Genomic DNA, 19,168 nt, shown 5'->3' on the forward strand with positions numbered 1-19,168 from the left:
TATGAAGGCAGTTTCATATATGATGGTATTAATATTTATTATGGAACATGCCTGAGCAGTTGGTTTTACTTTAAATAAAATAGACACAGTATGTAACAAAAGTAAAAATTCCTTGAATTAAATAAAATCAACCACTACTGTAGTTCTGAGATTCAACAAAAATTTGTGTGTTTACTCTCAGCCAGTTTATACAAATACAAATAAATCACCATCAATTTCTTTAAGAAATTTACACTTCAGTGGAGGAATTAGTTTATGAATCTGGCATCTCTTTTACTGCAAGGTTCTGAACAGGCTAGGATCAAGTGACAAAGACATTCGGATTGGAGGTGGGGATGGGGTACATAGTATAGAATAACAGTTTTCAGAGAATTTAAGGGAAATGTAAATGTCTTACTATATAATTAAGTATAAAATTATATATAATTGTACTAGATATGATTTTCTTAATTAAAAGTGTCAGTAATACAGTAAAATATGCAATACCTTATATCTGGGTAGAGTTTTAATATTTTTAGTGTTTTGTCATATATTACCTAATTTTATAGTAATGTATAACTGTGAACTTTTTGTTTTTAGAACATCGTAGGATCAAGTCCTGTTGCAGATTTCTCTGCTATTAAGGAACTAGATACTCTTAACAATGAAATAGTTGATCTACAGAGGTATGTAAAGCAAAATTACAGCCTACTCACACACACACACACACACACACACACACAAAGTACATGTATATATGTATACAACTTCCTCCCCACACACACCTTCCTGTTTCTAATGTATATTTTGATAAATGCTACCTAATATTTGGTTAAGTACCACAGTTCTGTTTAAACGGAGTCAGTGTACTTCATCATATATGAGGCAACCTTTAATTGCAGGATACACTGTTCACTTATGTACCACTGAAAAGTCACTGCCAAATAAACAATGACATGCCATTAACTGTAAGGTACTGTTTGATTTCATTTAGAGAAAAATGCGAAAAAACGTATATCCTAGAATGACTGAAAAATAGTTTTTCTCCAACCTTAGATATTTGAATAACATATTAGAAAAATATTATCATTTAATACATTTAATAGATGGAATGTCAAATTCAGACACCATGCCAAGAGCTTTCATAATTGTTATTTGACCCTCACACAAACCTTGTAATTTGAGATAGGTGGTGGTGTTTCTATTTTACAGGTAAGAAACTTAAGATGCTTAGATATTTTGCCCAAAATGAAACAAGCTTGTCAGCTGCAGAGCTGATACCTGATCCCAGGACTACTTTATTCTAAGTTGAATCTTCTTTTTATACATAGGTACTATGTAGAATAGACTCAAATGCAATTTGATTTGAATCTGAGTATAGCAGATATTATTGGTACTTCCTTAATTTCCGTGTTCCCTGGAAACTTTATAGTAATACTGATTGTAAAAATGACTACAAAATTACTTTTTAAAAGTGAGATAATTTTTCTGTCTACAGGGCACTGTATCTAAATATTCACACCAGTCTTTTTCTTTTTTTAACCCTCACAACATTTTGAAGCAGATAATGGCTGATATACTTTATTTTACTGACAGTATTGAGATATAAGGAGATTAAATGAGTTAACTGCCTTATATGGCAAGAATTTGTCAATGATCTTAACCTTATCTGTGAGACTATGTTGAGATTTCTGTAGAAAAACTGGTTGTTAGAATTTTTCAGTTGTAAGAAAGAACTAACCCAAACTAAGAGTGAAATGTATTGACTTGTGAAACTGAAACCTTTCAGAGGTAGGGCTGGCTTAAAGCATTCCTTGATATTGAGGCTCAGATGATATAATCAGTTCTCTTGCTCTCCATTTCTTGTTTCCATTTCCACTGGGTTGATTCCATTCTCAGATAGACTTTCTCCTTATTTTGGCAAGAGGGCTATAGTACATCTAGCTACATGTACTTATAATTTCAAATTTGGTGAAGAGCGCCTCTCTTCTGGCATTTCCTGGAAAAGACCTGAAATTCAGTCTGATTGGATTGGCTTATTGGCCTTTTCCTATGACATAAAACTTCTAATATTGAAATCTGACCAGGGCAAAAAACCCTTCATGGTGATTGTATAGTTTAATTTTGTCCTTACTCATGGAAAAAAAAAAAATCAAATCCAAAGTCACACATCATGTTAAGAGACAGTATTGGTATCAAAACCAGGTTGTATAAGTTCAGCATTCTTTCTGTTGTACAATTCTGCCACTCATTGGGATTTTTAAATTTTTGACTTTGGTTCAAAATAGAAGTAGTAAACACTTAATTACTGAATCTATAATGGTGTTTAGACTTTTCATTTTCATATGGTCCATAAATGGTCCATAAACATTTTTGCTTTCCTTATATATGTAATATACATGTTATAGTAGGTAGATTTGAAAATACTTATCATCTGGGCCTCTTAAGCCTATGAAAATGGATACATACACCAATGGTCTAGGACTTGCTTGATTTGACTTCAGGTGTACTTGTTTAATGTATAAAATATTTCTATAATGAATTTTAATGGGAATTAGAGCATCATAGATAAAATGCTCTTACTGTTGAAAACATTATTTGTTACATTTTGGTCAACTACTCTTTCAATAACTTTTAGTAACTATAATGTTAAGTTGTACCAGTGGCAGTCTTATATAGTAAATGACAGCTGACAGCATGAAAATAACATACCTAATATTTTGTGACTATCTTATTATGAAAATCAGAGAATTTCAAAACCTTGTTAGTTTTTAGGGTATAGTCACATTTTATAAATGTGTGGTATATTTATACATGATTTGACATTTGTGAAAATATTTTCCCTAGACTTTTATTTTAGGTAAGATCTACAGTGTAGGCAAACTTACATAATCTGTCAACTCCATTAGTGTCATAGTCAGACTCATCCCCATGCTAAAATTATAGTTGTTAAAATACGCTTTTGTAAGTAGTTGTATTAGGTCATTATCACCAAGTCTTCAAGGTATTACATTATAAAAACCTTGGTTTTTATTCTTGTGAATAACCGTTTTTTCTGTGCAAAGTTAAAATTCTTCAGCCTTTAATTTTTTTATTAATATATAAGGATGTGATGAGTATGACTACAAAACAGGAAAAAATAATTTAAACAGATTTCGTTTGTGGCTTTTACTAAATTGTTACCTGACAAAATCTTAGCCAGTTCTTCATTTTCGTTTTGAGATGAAGATACTTAGTTTTAGTCCAGGGGGCTGGGCGCGGTAGCTGATGCTTGTAATCCCAGTACTTTGCGGGGCCGAGGCAGGTGGATCACTTGAGGTCAGGAGTTTGAGACCAGCCTGCCCAACGTGGTGAAACCTTGTCTCTACTAAAAATACAAAAATTAGACAGGTGTGGTGGTACACATCTGTAATTCCAGCTACTCAGGAGGCTGACACAGGAAAATCGCTTGAACCTGGGAGGCAGAGGTTGCAGTGAGCCATTGCACTCCAGCCTGGGCAACAGAGTGAGGCTCTTGTCTCAAAAAAAAAAAAATTTTTTTTTTTTAGTCCAGGGATCAAACCTCTAAGTAAACAGCATGTATGATGTGAAATTGTAATTACTGTATAATGAATGTAGTACTTTATAATACTTTTTTCTTAATGATAGTTATAATACATATTCATTGTAAAATTCAGGAAATAGATAAATGCATAATGAAAAATGGAATATATTTCTTAGAATCATATTTTGTTTTGAGCATTGCAAACCAATGGAGATATTGAAAGCTATATATAAACTTGAGTTAGTTGGGTAAAGAATGTTCTTTGTTATTGGTCAGAAAATGAGATTTCATTGTCTTTGTTTTCATATTTAGTTCACCAAATTGTTTCTAGTAGAAAATATAAGACATTGGGAGCTTGAGGCGCGAGATACCTTTAGGTATATTTTAAAATTTTTTTCTGTGATTTCTTCAACATTTGCTATTAATTAAATGATTTAATTATGCCAATTAGATTAAATTAGTATGATATTTTTAACTTAAGGAAAAGCAATACAGGTAGTTGTAATACAACACTCATCAAATATCTGAATCTCTTACTTGAGCTCAAGACCTGTATTTTTCATTGCCTACTAGTGTTTTCATCTGAATATCTAGTAGGATATGAATTCCCTAATTGTCCCCTCACCTCTGTTTTCTATCTCCCTTCTCAGTGACATCACCATTCACCTAGTCACTCAAGCTAGAAACCTGAGATTTTTCTTCTTCTCATCTTTAGTCTTCTACCTTTGAAATGTCTGTTGAATTGATTCCTACCTTCCCATCTCTTTTGTCTAATCAACTTCTAACTCTTCAATTCTTATCTTAGACATCATTTCTTCTGGGAGAGGAAGCCTTCCTTGATTTACCTCCCAACCTCCATACTCTCTTCAAGTCTTATTTAAGAGTGTATTTTATGTAGTCTTTATATTTACAACTGTTATAACACTTACCATTCTTTGTTATAATTCTGTGTTTTTTTTAATCTCCCACTAGATTATGTGCTTCTTAAACACAGGGGCTGCTTGTATCCCTAGTGTTGAGCTCATAATAGATGACAAAATAATTTTTTCAATATTGTTGAAATCTGTCTTCTCTGTTCTATGTTTCTTTCTTAGTTTAGCCTTTATCTTTTATCTGGATCATGGCTGTAACCTCCTCATTGGCTCTCTGCTTTGAGCCTTTTCCTCCTTTGGACCATCCTACTTCCAACTGATATATAAAATATAACTCAGATCCCTCAGTGACTTCCCATCTCCAACTGAATCCAGTTCACTTCTTTGAACATGGTGTAAAGGCTCTTCCTTCATGGTGTTCTCTTGGCATTCTGACCTTTCTGTCTTAGCCACCTCTCACAGTATGCTGCCCTATGGTACTAAAAAGCTATTTGAGAACAGATACAGTGTGTTTGCTCTTTGTACTATGAGTGTTCAGTACAGTACTCGAATCTACTATTTCAGCTTTATCCCCTTTCTCCAGTCGTATGATAGATGGGTTTATTACCTCTTACTTCAACATACCACCACTTTTATTATTCTGTGCTTCTGATCCTACTGTTCCCCTTTGCCTGGAGCATACCTTTTACGTTATAAAGTTTTGTTCATGTTCAAGACCCATCTTAAATATTGTCTCTTCTGTCAAGCCTTCCATGAAATCTTCAGATTACTAGTTATTCTTTCCTCTTCTTCCAGAGGCTTTATTCCTTTATTGTAGTATTTCTACTGTTTAACTATAGTAATTTATATTGCTTTTTTGGTAAATTTTTAATTCCTAAGGGCAAGAGCTATGTCTTGTTCATTTTGATATGCCTAGAAATTAACACACACATTACTTGACACCGAGGAATAGGCTAGTTGGTTGAATGAATGACGCAAAGTATGTTATAAATATTAGAATATTTCCAAGACTTACTTCCTGCAAAGTTTATGGCAGAATAGAAGCCGTGTGTTAAATGTTGAACTAAGACAAAGACCTTCTGAATAATAGCTTATTTTGAAGACTATAGGAAAGGATTTTAGGCTGGACACAGTGGCTCACACCTGTAATCCCAGCACTTTGGGAGGCTGCGGCATGTGGATCACCTGAGGTCAGGAGTTTGAGACCAGCTTGGCCAACATGGTGAAACCCCATCTGTACTAAAAATACAAAAATTAGCCAGGCGTGGTGGCGCATGCCTATAATCCCAGCTACTCAGGAGGCTGAGACACGAGAATTGCTTGAACCTGGGTGGCAGAGGTTGCAGTGAGCCGAGATCACTCCAGCTTAGGCAACAGAGTGAGACTCAGTCTCAAAAAAATAAAAAAGAAAAAAGAAAAAGAAAAGGATTTTATATATAAAAGGTTTTTGAATCCTCACAGGAACATTAAGGTTAGTGGGCTGATTTTTTTTTTTTTTAAATATTCTGCAGACTTAGTTTTTCTTTTTTTTCACACTTTTAAAAATTGTGATAAAATACACATAATGTAATTTATCATCTTAACCATTTTTAAACATACAATTCAGTGGTATGAAATATATTCACATGGCCAGGCACAGTGGCTCATGCCTGTAATCTCAGCACTTTGGGAGGCCGAGATGGGCGAATCACCTCAGGTCAGGAGTTCGAGACCAGCCTGCCCAACATGATGGAACCCCCTCTCTACTAAAAATACAAAAATTAGCTGGGCATGGTGGCAGGCGCCTGGAATCCCAGTTACTCAGGAGGCTGAGGCAGGAGAATCGGTTGAACCCAGGAGGTGGAGGTTACAGTGAGCCAAGATTACGCCACTGCACTCCAGCCTGGGCGACAAGTGCGAGACTGTCTCAAAAAAAGAAAAAGAAATATATTCACAGTGTTGTGCAACCATCATCACCATTCATTTCCAAGACTCTTTTCGTCTTACAAAACTGAAACCCCATACCCATTAAACAATAACTCCCCATATTCTACTCCCTCCCATTTTCCCCGCCCTTCCTCATAGCAGCCACCATTCTATTATACTTTCTATCTCTATGATTTTGACTACTGTAACTATCTCATATAAGCAGAATCATGAGATATTTGTCTTTTTATGACTATCTTATTTCACTCAGCATAATATCCTCAGGGTTCATCTGTGTTGTGGCATATGTCAGAATTTCCTTCCTTTTTCAGGCGGAATAATAATTCCATTGTACTTACATACGTGTTCATCTGTTGATGGACATTTGGGTTGCTTCCACATTTTAGCTATTATGAATAACGCTGCTATGAACATGAACGTACAAATACCATTTCAAGACTGCTGTCAGTTCTTTGGAGTATATTTGCAAAAGTGGAATTGCTGAATCATATGGTAATTGCAGACCTGTTTTTGTGTCAAGGATTTCCTTTGAAAATCTGGTGAAGACTGTTATACCCTGCCCACAGAAAAAAAGAACATGTATATCTGTGATATTATTTTGTATTTACTTCAGGAGTTCCCAGACACTTAAAAACTATCTGTGGACCCATTCTTTTTTTTTTTTTTTTTCCTTTTTATTTATTTATTTTTTATTTTTTATTTTTTTTTCTTTTATTATTATTATTATTATTATTATTATACTTTAGGTTTTATGGTACATGTGCCCAATGTGCAGGTAAGTTACATATGTATACATGTGCCATGCTGGTGCGCTGCACCCACCAACTCGTCATCTAGCATTAGGTATATCTCCCAATGCTATCCCTCCCCCCTCCCCCCAACCCACAACAGTCCCCGAAGTGTGATGTTCCCCTTCCTGTGACCATGTGTTCTCATTGTTCAATTCCCACCTATGAGTGAGAATATGCAGTGTTTGGTTTTTTGTTCTTGCGATAGTTTACTGAGAATGATGATTTCCAATTTCATCCATGTCCCTACAAAGGACATGAACTCATCATTTTTTATGGCTGCATAGTATTCCATGGTGTATATGTGCCACATTTTCTTAATCCAGTCTATCATTGTTGGACATTTGGGTTGGTTCCAAGTCTTTGCTATTGTGAATAATGCGGCAGTAAACATACGTGTGCATGTGTCTTTATAGCAGCATGATTTATAGTCCTTTGGGTATATACCCAGTAATGGGATGGCTGGGTCAAATGGAATTTCTAGTTCTAGATCCCTGAGGAATCGCCACACTGACTTCCACAAGGGTTGAACTAGTTTACAGTCCCACCAACAGTGTAAAAGTGTTCCTATTTCTCCACATCCTCTCCAGCACCTGTTGTTTCCTGACTTTTTAATGATTGCCATTCTAACTGGTGTGAGATGGTATCTCATTGTGGTTTTGATTTGCATTTCTCTGATGGCCAGTGATGGTGAGCATTTTTTCATGTGTTTTTTGGCCGCATAAATGTCTTCTCTTGAGAAGTGTCTGTTCATGTCCTTCGCCCTCTGTGGACCCATTCTTGAGAGCTGTTGCTGTGAAAGTAAAATGCCTCAGTTAGAGAAGTTCTTGGCAGTGGAAAAGATGAAACTACTAAGAGAGTGCTTCAGTCACTTGGATAATGTGGTAGTGGTAAATTATGCTGAGGCAGGAGTTAATATTTTGTCATCTACTAGCTTCCATTTCCTTCCTGTCTCTGTCCTTTTAGCAAGAACATCAGGAAGTTAAAGCCACATCCTGTCAGGCCTGTTTGTTATCCTGGTCTTGGGCCAGTAAACAGGATAGATAATTAGAATAATAGTTATCAGGAATTGTACTATGCCTTCTTTATACAAGTTCACTTGTTGAGCTCTTGTAACATCCCTGAAGGGTAATAACTTTCAGTTTTTCAGATGAAGAAATGAACTAGTCTTCATTTCCACGAAGCTTTCTCTGATTATCTACCTCAGCTCAGAGAGCACTCAATTTCCTTCTCTCCCAGTAGATTCTTGACTCTGTGTGATGACATAGGCCAACTCTTAATTCTAATGAGGCAATATAGTGTAGTATTTCAGAGCATGGGCTTTTTAACCAGATTTCCAGATTGCCTGACATGACCTGGATATACTTAACTATCTGTACCTCAGTTTCTTTATCTGTAAAATGGAAATATGAATTACCATGTACAATGCTTAATGCAATGCTTGGAACATAGTAAGTTCTCAGTACATGTTAGTATTTATCATCATCATCCCCAACACTGAGTTCAGCACTTAGAGTACAGGATTTACTCAATAGCTGTTCACTAAATATTGGTTGGAGTAGCTGAATGAACTTTCTTTCTCTAGTTGAAGATCGAATGGAACTGTGTAGCCAGGTAGCCAGATTCTGTGTTCCTAAATATATAGACCTCTACTTCAGTCATATTCAAGAACCGATTTTTAAAAATTTCTAAATCCTAGCATATGGTTCAAATTTTTAAAAATTCTATGTTTTTGTTTTAGTTCAGTTCAAATATCATTAGAAACCATTATGTCTGGAGAGTTCATTGCTTATATTATCAAATCCGGAGCTCTTTTGCTTATGATCCAACTTGATGTGTTTGTGACCCTCTAAAGATCTGTGACACTGACACTAAAAAGTCTGTTTTGTGACTCTGCCTTAAGAATGGTATTACTGGTTAAATAATTGAAGCTCTAGGTTGTGGTGTGCATTTCTTTGATAGTAAGGAGGCAGCCTAATTCATTTTCACATGAAGTGTACAGATCATCATTAAAACCTCTGTTTTGGCAGACTCTCCTTACTTGAAAACCTCCTTGCTAAAGTCTGAACCTGTGCTGTCCAATATAGTAGCCACTAGCTGTGTGGTGATTGAGCACTTGAAATATGGCTAGTCCAATTTAAGATGTGTTGTTAGTATAAAATAGACTGGATTTCAAAGATTTAGAATGAAAAAAAAGAATGTAAAATATCTTAATATTTTTCATCTTTATTACATTTTGAAATATTACATTAAAATAAATTTAACTCATTTCTTTTTACTTTTTAATGTGTGCCTGTTAGATCATTTAAAAATTACATAGGCCGGGCATGGTGGCTCACGTCTGTAATCCTAGCACTTTGGGAGGCCAAGGCAAGAGAATTGCTGAGGCCAGGAGTTGAGATCACCCTGGGCAACAAAGCAAGTCTCTATTAAATACATACATACATACATACATACATACATACATAATCTATGTGGCTTCTTTGTACCTGTTCTGAGTTAGAATTATTATACATTTCATTTGCTTGTACTGTTTTGTGGCTCTGGTAGCTTACTGAGGGGCACTTACCTCTTTTAATACAGCAATAATTATTGAGATGTATTATAGTCTGTCTTTGGAAAGCAAAAACGTCTACCAAGAAATTTCAACTCCTGGAGGATTTAAGAGTCACAGTCTCTGCCAACATACTGGAGGCCTGATTGCCATCACTCCAGGCGCTTTATTACAGCTTTCAAAAAGCCAATAAATGTATTTTTATACTAGTAAACAATGTAATGGTAATAATAATAATAGCTGAAATTTATTTAGCACTTACTACATGCCAGGCATTGCTCTGGAGTCTTTCTACATGTAACATAAATTAATCCTGCCCATCAACTTTATTATCCCTATTTTGTAATTCAGAAAGTTAAGGTTTTATATTTCTTTTCTGTTAGTTTCTTTTGATCTCATTTTGTCCTGCTAGATAAGTAGAATAAATTATTATGGATTTGCAAAATAAATTTATATTTCTGGCCGGCACGGTAACTCACGCCTGTAATCCCAGCACTTTGTGAGGCCGAGGTGGGAGGATCACCTGAGGGTCAGGAGTTTGAAACCAGCCTGGCCAATAAGGTAAAACCCCGTCTCTACTAAAAATACAAAAATTAGCCGGGCGTGGTGGTGCACACCTGTAATCCTAGCTTCTCCGAAGGCCGAGACAGGAGAACTGCTTGAACCCGGGAGGCAGAGGTTGTAGTGAGCCAAGATTGCCCCACTGCATTCTCGCTTGGGTGACAGAGTGAGACTGTCTCCAAAAAAAAAAAAGAAAAGAAAAGAAATTATTTCTCCTTTGAAAAATGAGCCATCTAATTTTGGGGACCTGTCACTAAGGGGGTGTGCTTTGTCATATAAGCCACACCCCAAAGTTTGTGTTTTTTCTGATTCTAGTTAGGCTCTCTTTTCAGTTACTTACACCCGTAAATATATTCTCTTATTTTTAAAAATAAAACCCATTAAAAACAGCCAGTCTCTCAGAACTAAGTAAGAACATTAGTTATTCCCATAGTACCATCATACTTTCACATAATTTATCTTTAATTTTTATAATTAATGGCTATTAGTTTTCCCCAGCAAACTATAAATAGAGGCACAACTACAATCTTGTTTGGAATATAGTAGACATTTAATAAATATTTGTTGAAAGAATGGAATTATATCACATAAAGATTATATAATTAAGGCAAGTTTTATTTATGTATGTGTGTGTGTGTGTGTGTGTGTACGTATGTATGTATGTATTTTTGAGATAGGGTCAGGCTCTGTTGCCCAGGCTGGAGAGCAGTGGCGTGATCATGGGTCACTTTAGCCTTGACCTCCCAAGCTTAAGCAATCCTCCCACCTTAGCCTCCTGAGTAGCTGGGACTACAGGCATGTGCCATCATGCCCAGCTAATTTAAAAAAAAATTTTTATAGAGATGTGGGTGTCGCTGTGTTGCCCAGCATGGTCTCAAACTCTTGGCTCAAGTGGTCCTCCCACTTCAGCCTCCCAAAGTGTTCGGATTACAGTTGTGAACTACTGTGCCTGGCAAAAGCAACTTTTAGAGTAATTTAAAACTTATGGTAAGAATAAATGTCTTTGTTCTCAAACTTTAACCTAAGCTTTTATGAACTACGCATTCTTGGTTTTTGTTTGTTTTGTTTTGTTTTGAGACGAAGCCTTGCTCTGTCACCCAGGCAGAAGTGCAGTGACACGATCTTGGCTCACTGCAACCTCCACCTTTCAGGTTCAAGTGATTCTCCTGCCTCAGCCTCTCAGGTAGCTGGGATTACAGGCATGCGCCACCACACCCAGCTAATTTTTGTATTTTTAGTAGAGATGGGGTTTCACCAAGTTGGCCAGGCTTGTCTCGAACTCCTGACCTCCAGTGATCTGCCCACCTCGGCCTCCCAAAGTGCTGGGATTAAAAACATGAGCCACTGCACCCAGCCATGAACTCTGAATTCTTAGAATGAAAGGTCATGTAACTTTCAAATTGTTTAAATTAAAAACGAAGACTTTCTCATCAGCTTTCTATAGTTATTACTGTAATCTAGCTCAAGGCTTCTGACAGTTCCTAAGATAAGCAGAGTCAGGGTGTTTTATTGCCTTTCTAGCAATTGTCATCAGCTTTCTGAGCAGTAAGAGCCTCTGCTTCCTCTCTTCCTCCACAAGCCAGACAGGAAAGAAGAGCTGTGTTGCTAAATAATGCCATTCGACGTTCAAAGAAGCATGTCTCAGAAACTTCTAAGGGACTCACCATTTCCTGTGTATTAAAAGTCTGTCTTGGCTGGGCACGATGGCTCACACCTGTAATCCCAGCACTTTGGGAGGCTGAGGCGGGTGGATCACCTGAGGTCAGGAGTTCAAGACCAGCCTGCCCAATAAGGTGAAACCCCATCTCTACTAAAAATACAAAAATTAGCCAGGCGTGGTGGTGGGTGCCTGTAGTCCCAGCTACTCAGAAGGCTGAGGCAGGAGAATCACTTGAACCTGGGAGGCAGAGGTTGCAGTGAGCCGAGATCGCGCCACTGCACTCCAACCTGGGCTTCAAAGTGAGACTTCATCTCAAAAAAAAGAAAAAAAAAAACCAACAACAGTAAAAGGCTGTCTTTACCTAGTACGGAAGTTCTTTATAATCTTTTTCTGATTTACCATTTCAGCTTTATTTAACCACACATGAACCTTCCATTCTAGTTAAGTTAGTCTGTCTAGAATTTTCTCATCTCTCTACTTTCTTTTTCATTAATTTTTTATTATCATAAAATATACATAACATAAAATTTACTACTTTAAATTTTTAACTACTTAAAGTGTACAATTCAGTGTCATTAATTGTACACTTAAAGTGGTTAAAATTTTAAAGTGGTAATTTTTTTTTTTTTGAGACGGAGTTTCGCTCTTTTGTTGTCATTTTTAAACGTACTTAATGTCATTAAATACATTCACAGTAATTGTGTAGTTATCACCACTATGAATCTCTAGAACTTTATCATCCCAAACTGAACAATCTAATTGGAATTGATACCAACTTACTTCAGTCCCATACAAAACTGTGCTCCTGGCCAGGCTTGGTGGCTCACGCCTGTAATCCCAGGAATATGGAAGCCAAGATGGGAGGATTGCTTGAGGTCAGGGCAACATAGTGAGATCTTGTCTCTACAGAAAATAAAATTAGTTGGCTGTGGTGGTGCATACCTGTAGTCCTAGCTGCTCGAGAGGCTGAGGCGGGAGGACTGCCTGAGGCCAGGAGTTCGAGGCTGCAGTGAGCTATGATCACACCAATGCACTCCAGCCTGGGAAACAGAGAGACTCTGTCTTTAAAGACACAAATAAAATTCTGGTCCTATACAGCTCCATTCTCTCCTCTGCCCTTACCCCCACTTTTTTTTTTTTTTTTTTTTTTTTTTTTTTTTTTTTGAGATGGAGTCTTGCTCTGTCATCTAAGCTGGAGTGCAGCAGTGCAGTCTCAGCTCACTGCAACCTCTGCCTCCTGGGTTCAAGTGATTCTCCTGCCTCAGCCTCCCAAGTACCTGGGATTACAGGTGCGTGGCACCACACCCAGCTAATTTTTGTATTTTTAGTAGAGACAGGGTTTCACTATGTTGGCCAGGCTGGTCTCGAACTCCTGACCTCAGGTGATCCATCCGCCTCAGCCTCCCAAAGTGCTGGGATTACTGGAGTGAGCCACTGCACCTGGCCCATTCTCACCCTGTTATGTTATTGATTCACAAACTGTATCAAAACTCCCCCTGTTACGTTATTGATGTCACAAACTGTATCTTTATACATTGTGTATCTACTAACAGATTCATAAATTCTTTTTTATGCATTTGTCTCTTAAATTCTATAGAAAGTATAAAGTGGAGTTGTAAACAAAAATTACAGTAATACTGGTTTTTATATTTGCCCATGTATTTACCTTTACTGGAGATCTTTTTATCTTCATATGGCTTTCAGTTACTATCTAGCATCCTTTCATTTTAACCTGAAGGACTCCCTTTAGTATTTATTGTGGGGTAGATCTAGAAGTAATGAACTCCCTCAACCTTTGTTTGTCTGGGAATATTTTAATTTCTCCCTCATTTTTTTGAAGCACAGTTTTGTCAGGTATAGAATTCTCAGTTGACGGGTTTTTTTTTCTTCCAGCACTTTAAATATATCATTTCGTTGCCTTCTGACCTTCAAGTTTCTGCTGAGAAATCCATTGATAATCTTACTAAGGATTGATTATATGTCACAAATTGACAAGTTGCTTTTCTTCTTGCTTGCTATTTTAAAGATTCTTTCAACAGTTTTATTATGATGTGTCTCAGTGTGAGTCTCTTTGTGTTTATCCTACCTGGAGTTCATTGAGCTTTTTAGATCTGTAGATGCAGATATTTTATCAAATTTGAGTTTTCTTCTTAGTCTGCTTCTTACTGCTGTTTTGCCAACATCTTCTGTGCTTTCTTACATAAGCTCTATCTCTAGTAGAAATACCATTTTCTTACCTGACATTTACTCTTTCCTTCAAGGCTTAGCTGAAGTCTCTTACCTCCTTCACACAGTATTCTCAGACCAGAGTAATTTATATTGTAAATATGACATTATTATCTGCACAGCTCACTTTGCAATTAATCATCCTGCCTTCAGTGATACCAAGGAGGCCTTTTCTGACCTCCTTCAGGGAGAGTCAAGTTCCCATTCTCTGTGTTCCAATAGCACCTTACCTGTCCCACAGTGCTTACCTGTTGTAGCACCTAGTACACTGCATTGTAATTATCTCTTTATATTCTTATCCCCAACCCCTCACACCAGGTGTGTGTTCACATACACTGAATTAAGAGCTTCTTAATGACAGGTGCCTATCTCACTGGTTTTATGTACCCCCTAAGTATACCATAGTGACAAGTATGTAATAGGATTCAATATGTGTTATTGAGTAAGTAGATAAGTTGCATAGTGGTATATTAGGTTTTATTGTGTATTTTCTCTATCGCTCTTCATAGCAATCCCATATATGGTTTGTAAAGTAGATATTCATTTTGTAGCTGCAGAAACTAGAGCTTATAAAGAGTTTGTTGGTATTTAACTTTTTATTTAGCATCTACTATGTAAACTAGGTGTGCTGGCATAAATTATGTAATCCTGTATGCAGTTGTGAGATACAGGTTTTATTATCCCTCTTTGAAGAGAAGAAAACGGAGGCTTAAAAAAGATGAAATGACCTACCTAACCGGAGCTGGTTTAGGCAAAAAGAAGAATTTGATGACCCCTGTATAATTGGAAGAGTAAAGGTATAGGTGGGCGGGAAGGAGGGTTAGAAAGAGAACAAATAGGATGTGTATATATATGTATGTATATATGTATATATATGTATGTGTATATATGTGTGTATATATATGTATGTATTATATATATAGAGAGAGAGGGAGACAGAGAGATTTATTTTAAGAAATTTTTAAGATTGTGGGAGCTGGCAAGTCTGACATCTGTAGGACAGGCTGGCAGTCTGGAGACCCAGTGAAGAGTGTATGTTGCATCTCAAGTTTAAAGGCAATCTGAGACAGAATTCCTTATTCCTTGGGGAACCTCATCTTTTCTTAATGCCATCAAGTGATTGGATGTGGTCTACCTACATTATTGAGGGTAATCTGCTTTACTCAAGCCTACCAATTTAAATGTTAATCTCACCTAAAAAATACCTTCACAGTAACATCTAGGGTCGTGTTTGTCCAAATATCTGGGTACTGTGGCCTAGCCAAATCAGCCCATAAAATTAAGTATGACAGGAGGTGACAGGAGCCAGGGCTTGCTACCTAGAATGCTAGCTTTTTATCAGTTCCAAATAAAGGCATCCTAGATAAAGATTCTGACTGCTTTGGCATTGGTCACAGGCTCATTCTTGAATTAATCTCTGTGATGTGTGGTGGGGTACTTTGACTGGCTAAGCTTCGACCAGGAGCCAATTTCTGGCCAGTCATTGCCCAGAGAGATGGCATCTTCTGTTTGAACTGTATGAGTAGAAAGACATTAGAAGAGGCAGAAAGAGAAGCAATCTCCTAAAAGGATTGCTGAACCCTAGAAGGAGAGAGAGTCGGTCAGAACAAATAGCTTACATCACCACTACTGTGATGTAAGGTGACTTGTGATAGAGTTTGTATTTAGTATTTAGTAACCTATTTTTCTCCAAATCTTATGGTTTCAAAACCATATAGTGAGTTTCTAAAAGTAGAGAGTAGATAGGTTATTTTGAATGATATTCAGATAAGATTTTGGGGGCAGAAATTTTAGTGTTTACATTATTTATTCTGTGACTATATAGATCAGTGTTTTCTAACCTTTTTTATAACCCATAATTCCTTTTAACAAATTTAAAAACTACTTCACTATTGTTTAAAATTCTAAGTAATGTTAATATTTAGGCTTAATATTAATTACTTGACATCTTACGTATTTTGCCTTGCAAATCCTAAGATGATAGATATTAGCATCCACATATGAAAAATAAGACTAGGGCTCTGAAAGGTTAAGTGACCTGATCAGAGTGAGAAAAACTATTTCTCAGAAGCTAGATTTTTCTCTTGTTTGCTTGTGAGAGAGATTGACAGTTAAGCTACTTAGTGATACCATTTTTATGGTGAAATGTACTCCAAGAGAATTTTTATAAATAAGTTTCAGGATTGAAAAATACAGCTTTGTGAGTTTTCACAACTTTGTAGTTTCTAATAGTTTCTAGTTTTTAATGTTTTCTGGTTACGAAATAGTGGATGCTGATGTTTAGGAAAAAAGACATAAAACTGTGTATCTGGGAAGGACTTTGAAGATTTTATCTTGTCTTTGATAATATTGGAATTGCATCAAAAACTGAGACAAATGGCTTGCATCCTACTCCCTGTACATAGAGTCTAGGAAAATGGAAGTGGATTGCAGACTCAAGGTCCCTCAGCCTAACTGTCCTTGTGAATAACTTGACCGTTTCATATTAGATTTATGTATTTATCAACCTTAGGCTTCTGAAAGCCTAGCTTGGGATTTGCTTTCCTTGATGGTTCAAATTCACCGCTCCATGGAATCAGAACTGTGAGCCTTTGGAATACCAGGGAGCTTTATTCTTGGCTTGTTCTTTATAGCTTTGGTACTTGTGGATTCCTCAGGATGTGTAAGCATCTTAAAAATGAAAAGAACCAGAAAGATAGTCTAAAATAGAGGATGAGTAGGATCATTTCATTTCCCTTTTCTGGAAATTACTAAGGTGAAGGTAATAGCTTTTCCTCTCATGACATCCAAGATGAGTGGTGGTTCAGGTAAAATGCTCACACACCTTTTTTAATTTAATTTTATTTTTTTTTGAGACAGAGTCTAACTCTGTTGCCCAGGCTGGAGTGCAGTGGCCCGATAGCTGCTCACTGCAGCCTCCACCTTGTGAGTTCAAGTGATCCTCCTGCCTCAGCCTCCTCAGTAGCTGGGACTACAGGTGTGTGAGACCACACCCAGCTAATTTTTGTATTTTTAGTAGAGACAGGATTTAGCGCATTGGCCAGGCTGGTCTCGAACTCCTGACCTCAAGTGATCCACCCACCTCGGCCTCCCAAAGTGCTGGAATTACAGGTGTGAGCCACCACACCCGGCCTCACACACCTTTTTGAAATAATAATGTCTTGTATCTGTCTTAATCTACCTATATTGGTGGGCTCCTTGAGAAGTTGCGTATAAATATTACTTCTTATTGTGGCACAGATCCTTAAAGAGAATTGTTTTTAAATTACTAGTGTTAAAAATAATGCTTGTATTGATTATGTGTCCATCAGCTGTAGAAAAATATAGACGTTGTTCAAAAGTAGGGAGAATGTAAGAAATATGGTCAAGTGTCCTAAGTGCACCTAAAGATATGTTTAGATATTTTTATTTGCCTGAAATGAGAATAGTTATAAAGGTTAAGAATCATTGCAAGACAACAGAATAACATTTGAGCATCTCTGAAACTGTGAACTAGGTCAAGAAAATTACTTGATTTTCAGTCCGATATACAGGACAGGTTTTCAGTCATAATTTTTTTAATAGAAAGTGATATAATTGAACATTTAATTCTTTTTAAGTTTTCTGTTTAGCAATATATGTTATACTACTTGGTTGTGCTAATAAAAGGAATATTGTAAGACCAGAATTTTATTAGATAAACATGAATCAAAAGTTAAATTTAATTGATCTTCATACTAAGAGGAATTAATGCCTAAAGATCTCCATATTTTTTTTTTAGTTGGGAATGGTCTTCAGGATATGTTTAGAGATAACACCATCCTTTCCTCCCCTTCCCCTTCCTCCCCCATAGACCCCAAATTATGAAGAGAAATTTGTACTCCTCAAGCTTCCTCCATTTTACCCAAACATAGACTGTGTTTGCTGTTTAGAGCTGAGTCCTTTGTAATCTGTTTTGGATTTTCACCAAGTGAGCTTCCTTCCTTTGCTCCCCCATCCTTCTGCCTTGGCTACTTTGAGTCATCTCACTGCCTTCTTGTAGCCCTATTTTCCTGCATGCACACTTGATCTGAGCAGACACTGTCAGTGACAGCAGTTAGCAGCAGAGCAGAAAGAATTCAGTACAAATGTGTGCACTGCTGATCTGTGACACTGTAATGTTTTCTATTTTTGTTATTATCTACTTTCAGAAACCGGGAGCTGAGTTGATACTGACCTTGTGTGGAATGCCTCTGAGGATTTGGGATGGGGGGAGGGTGCTAGATTTTCATGTGACTTATCTCTAGCATGCTGCAGCAAGACTGAAAACATTCATCTGCTCACATAAGGAGGAAAGAAAATTTTCAAGATTGAGCTTGCAGAATTTGTCGGGTATTTTCAGAAATTTTTCCCCCTGTGTTTTTGTATTTCTTGAGTTTGCTTAATTTATATAAGGGTTGGAGGTGGAGGATGGCCTTTGCGTAATAAATAGGTTGAGGTATGGAAGGATCGGGCTGCAACAATGATTCTCATGGTAAGGGACTGTTTAAAATCACGGCATCGTGACCCACATTGCGACCCATCTGACAAACGGTTAATGAGCTCCTTGGCCATCTCAAATGTTTAAAAGTAACAGTGTACAAATAGCTTTATTTGTATACTTTCTTCCATACACATCTTAAGAACATTGTGCCTACATATTCAAAACAGTTGATTTTTGTCTACATTTAAAATCTCACCTCAAGAAGGTGAGAAATATAAATGAAGCATGCAGTTGTCCCTTAAGTATCTGCTTTGGTGTAATTTTCTCACTTTCCTTTATGCTGGAGCTAAATGGAGCCTGAGCTTACATTTTGGGTTATGTCTGAGATGGAAACTGAAATGTAGTCTTGAAGCTCGAAGGAGAAACTTGGCTATACTAATCTGGAGGACTTGTTAAATGCTGTCTTCCCTTCTCCATGTTGCCGCCTTTTACCTTTCCCTGCAACCCCAGAAATGTACTGCTTTAGAATTCTTTGAGCTTTTTCTCTCATTTTGTAGAAAAGAAAGTGAAGGGAGGTGTGTGTGTTTGTGTGTGCGTATACATGCATGATTTCAGTA

At 36.9% G+C, this 19,168-nt stretch overlaps 1 protein-coding gene across 19 annotated transcripts in view; it reads left to right on the forward strand.

The window, feature by feature from the left end:
- Positions 1 to 19,168, forward strand: part of EPS15 (epidermal growth factor receptor pathway substrate 15) — a 161,899-nt gene that overhangs the window by 79,122 nt on the left and 63,609 nt on the right. For all 19 annotated transcript variants that reach the window (XM_054488244.1, XM_054488256.1, XM_054488226.1 and 16 more), the window contains one exon: positions 580 to 665. In XM_054488244.1, the coding sequence (XP_054344219.1) occupies positions 580 to 665 (86 nt within the window). The remainder of the gene's footprint in view (positions 1 to 579; positions 666 to 19,168) is intronic.

This window comes from Pongo pygmaeus, chromosome 1, assembly GCF_028885625.2.
Source record: "Pongo pygmaeus isolate AG05252 chromosome 1, NHGRI_mPonPyg2-v2.0_pri, whole genome shotgun sequence".
In the NCBI taxonomy this organism is placed as follows: Eukaryota; Metazoa; Chordata; class Mammalia; order Primates; family Hominidae; genus Pongo; species Pongo pygmaeus.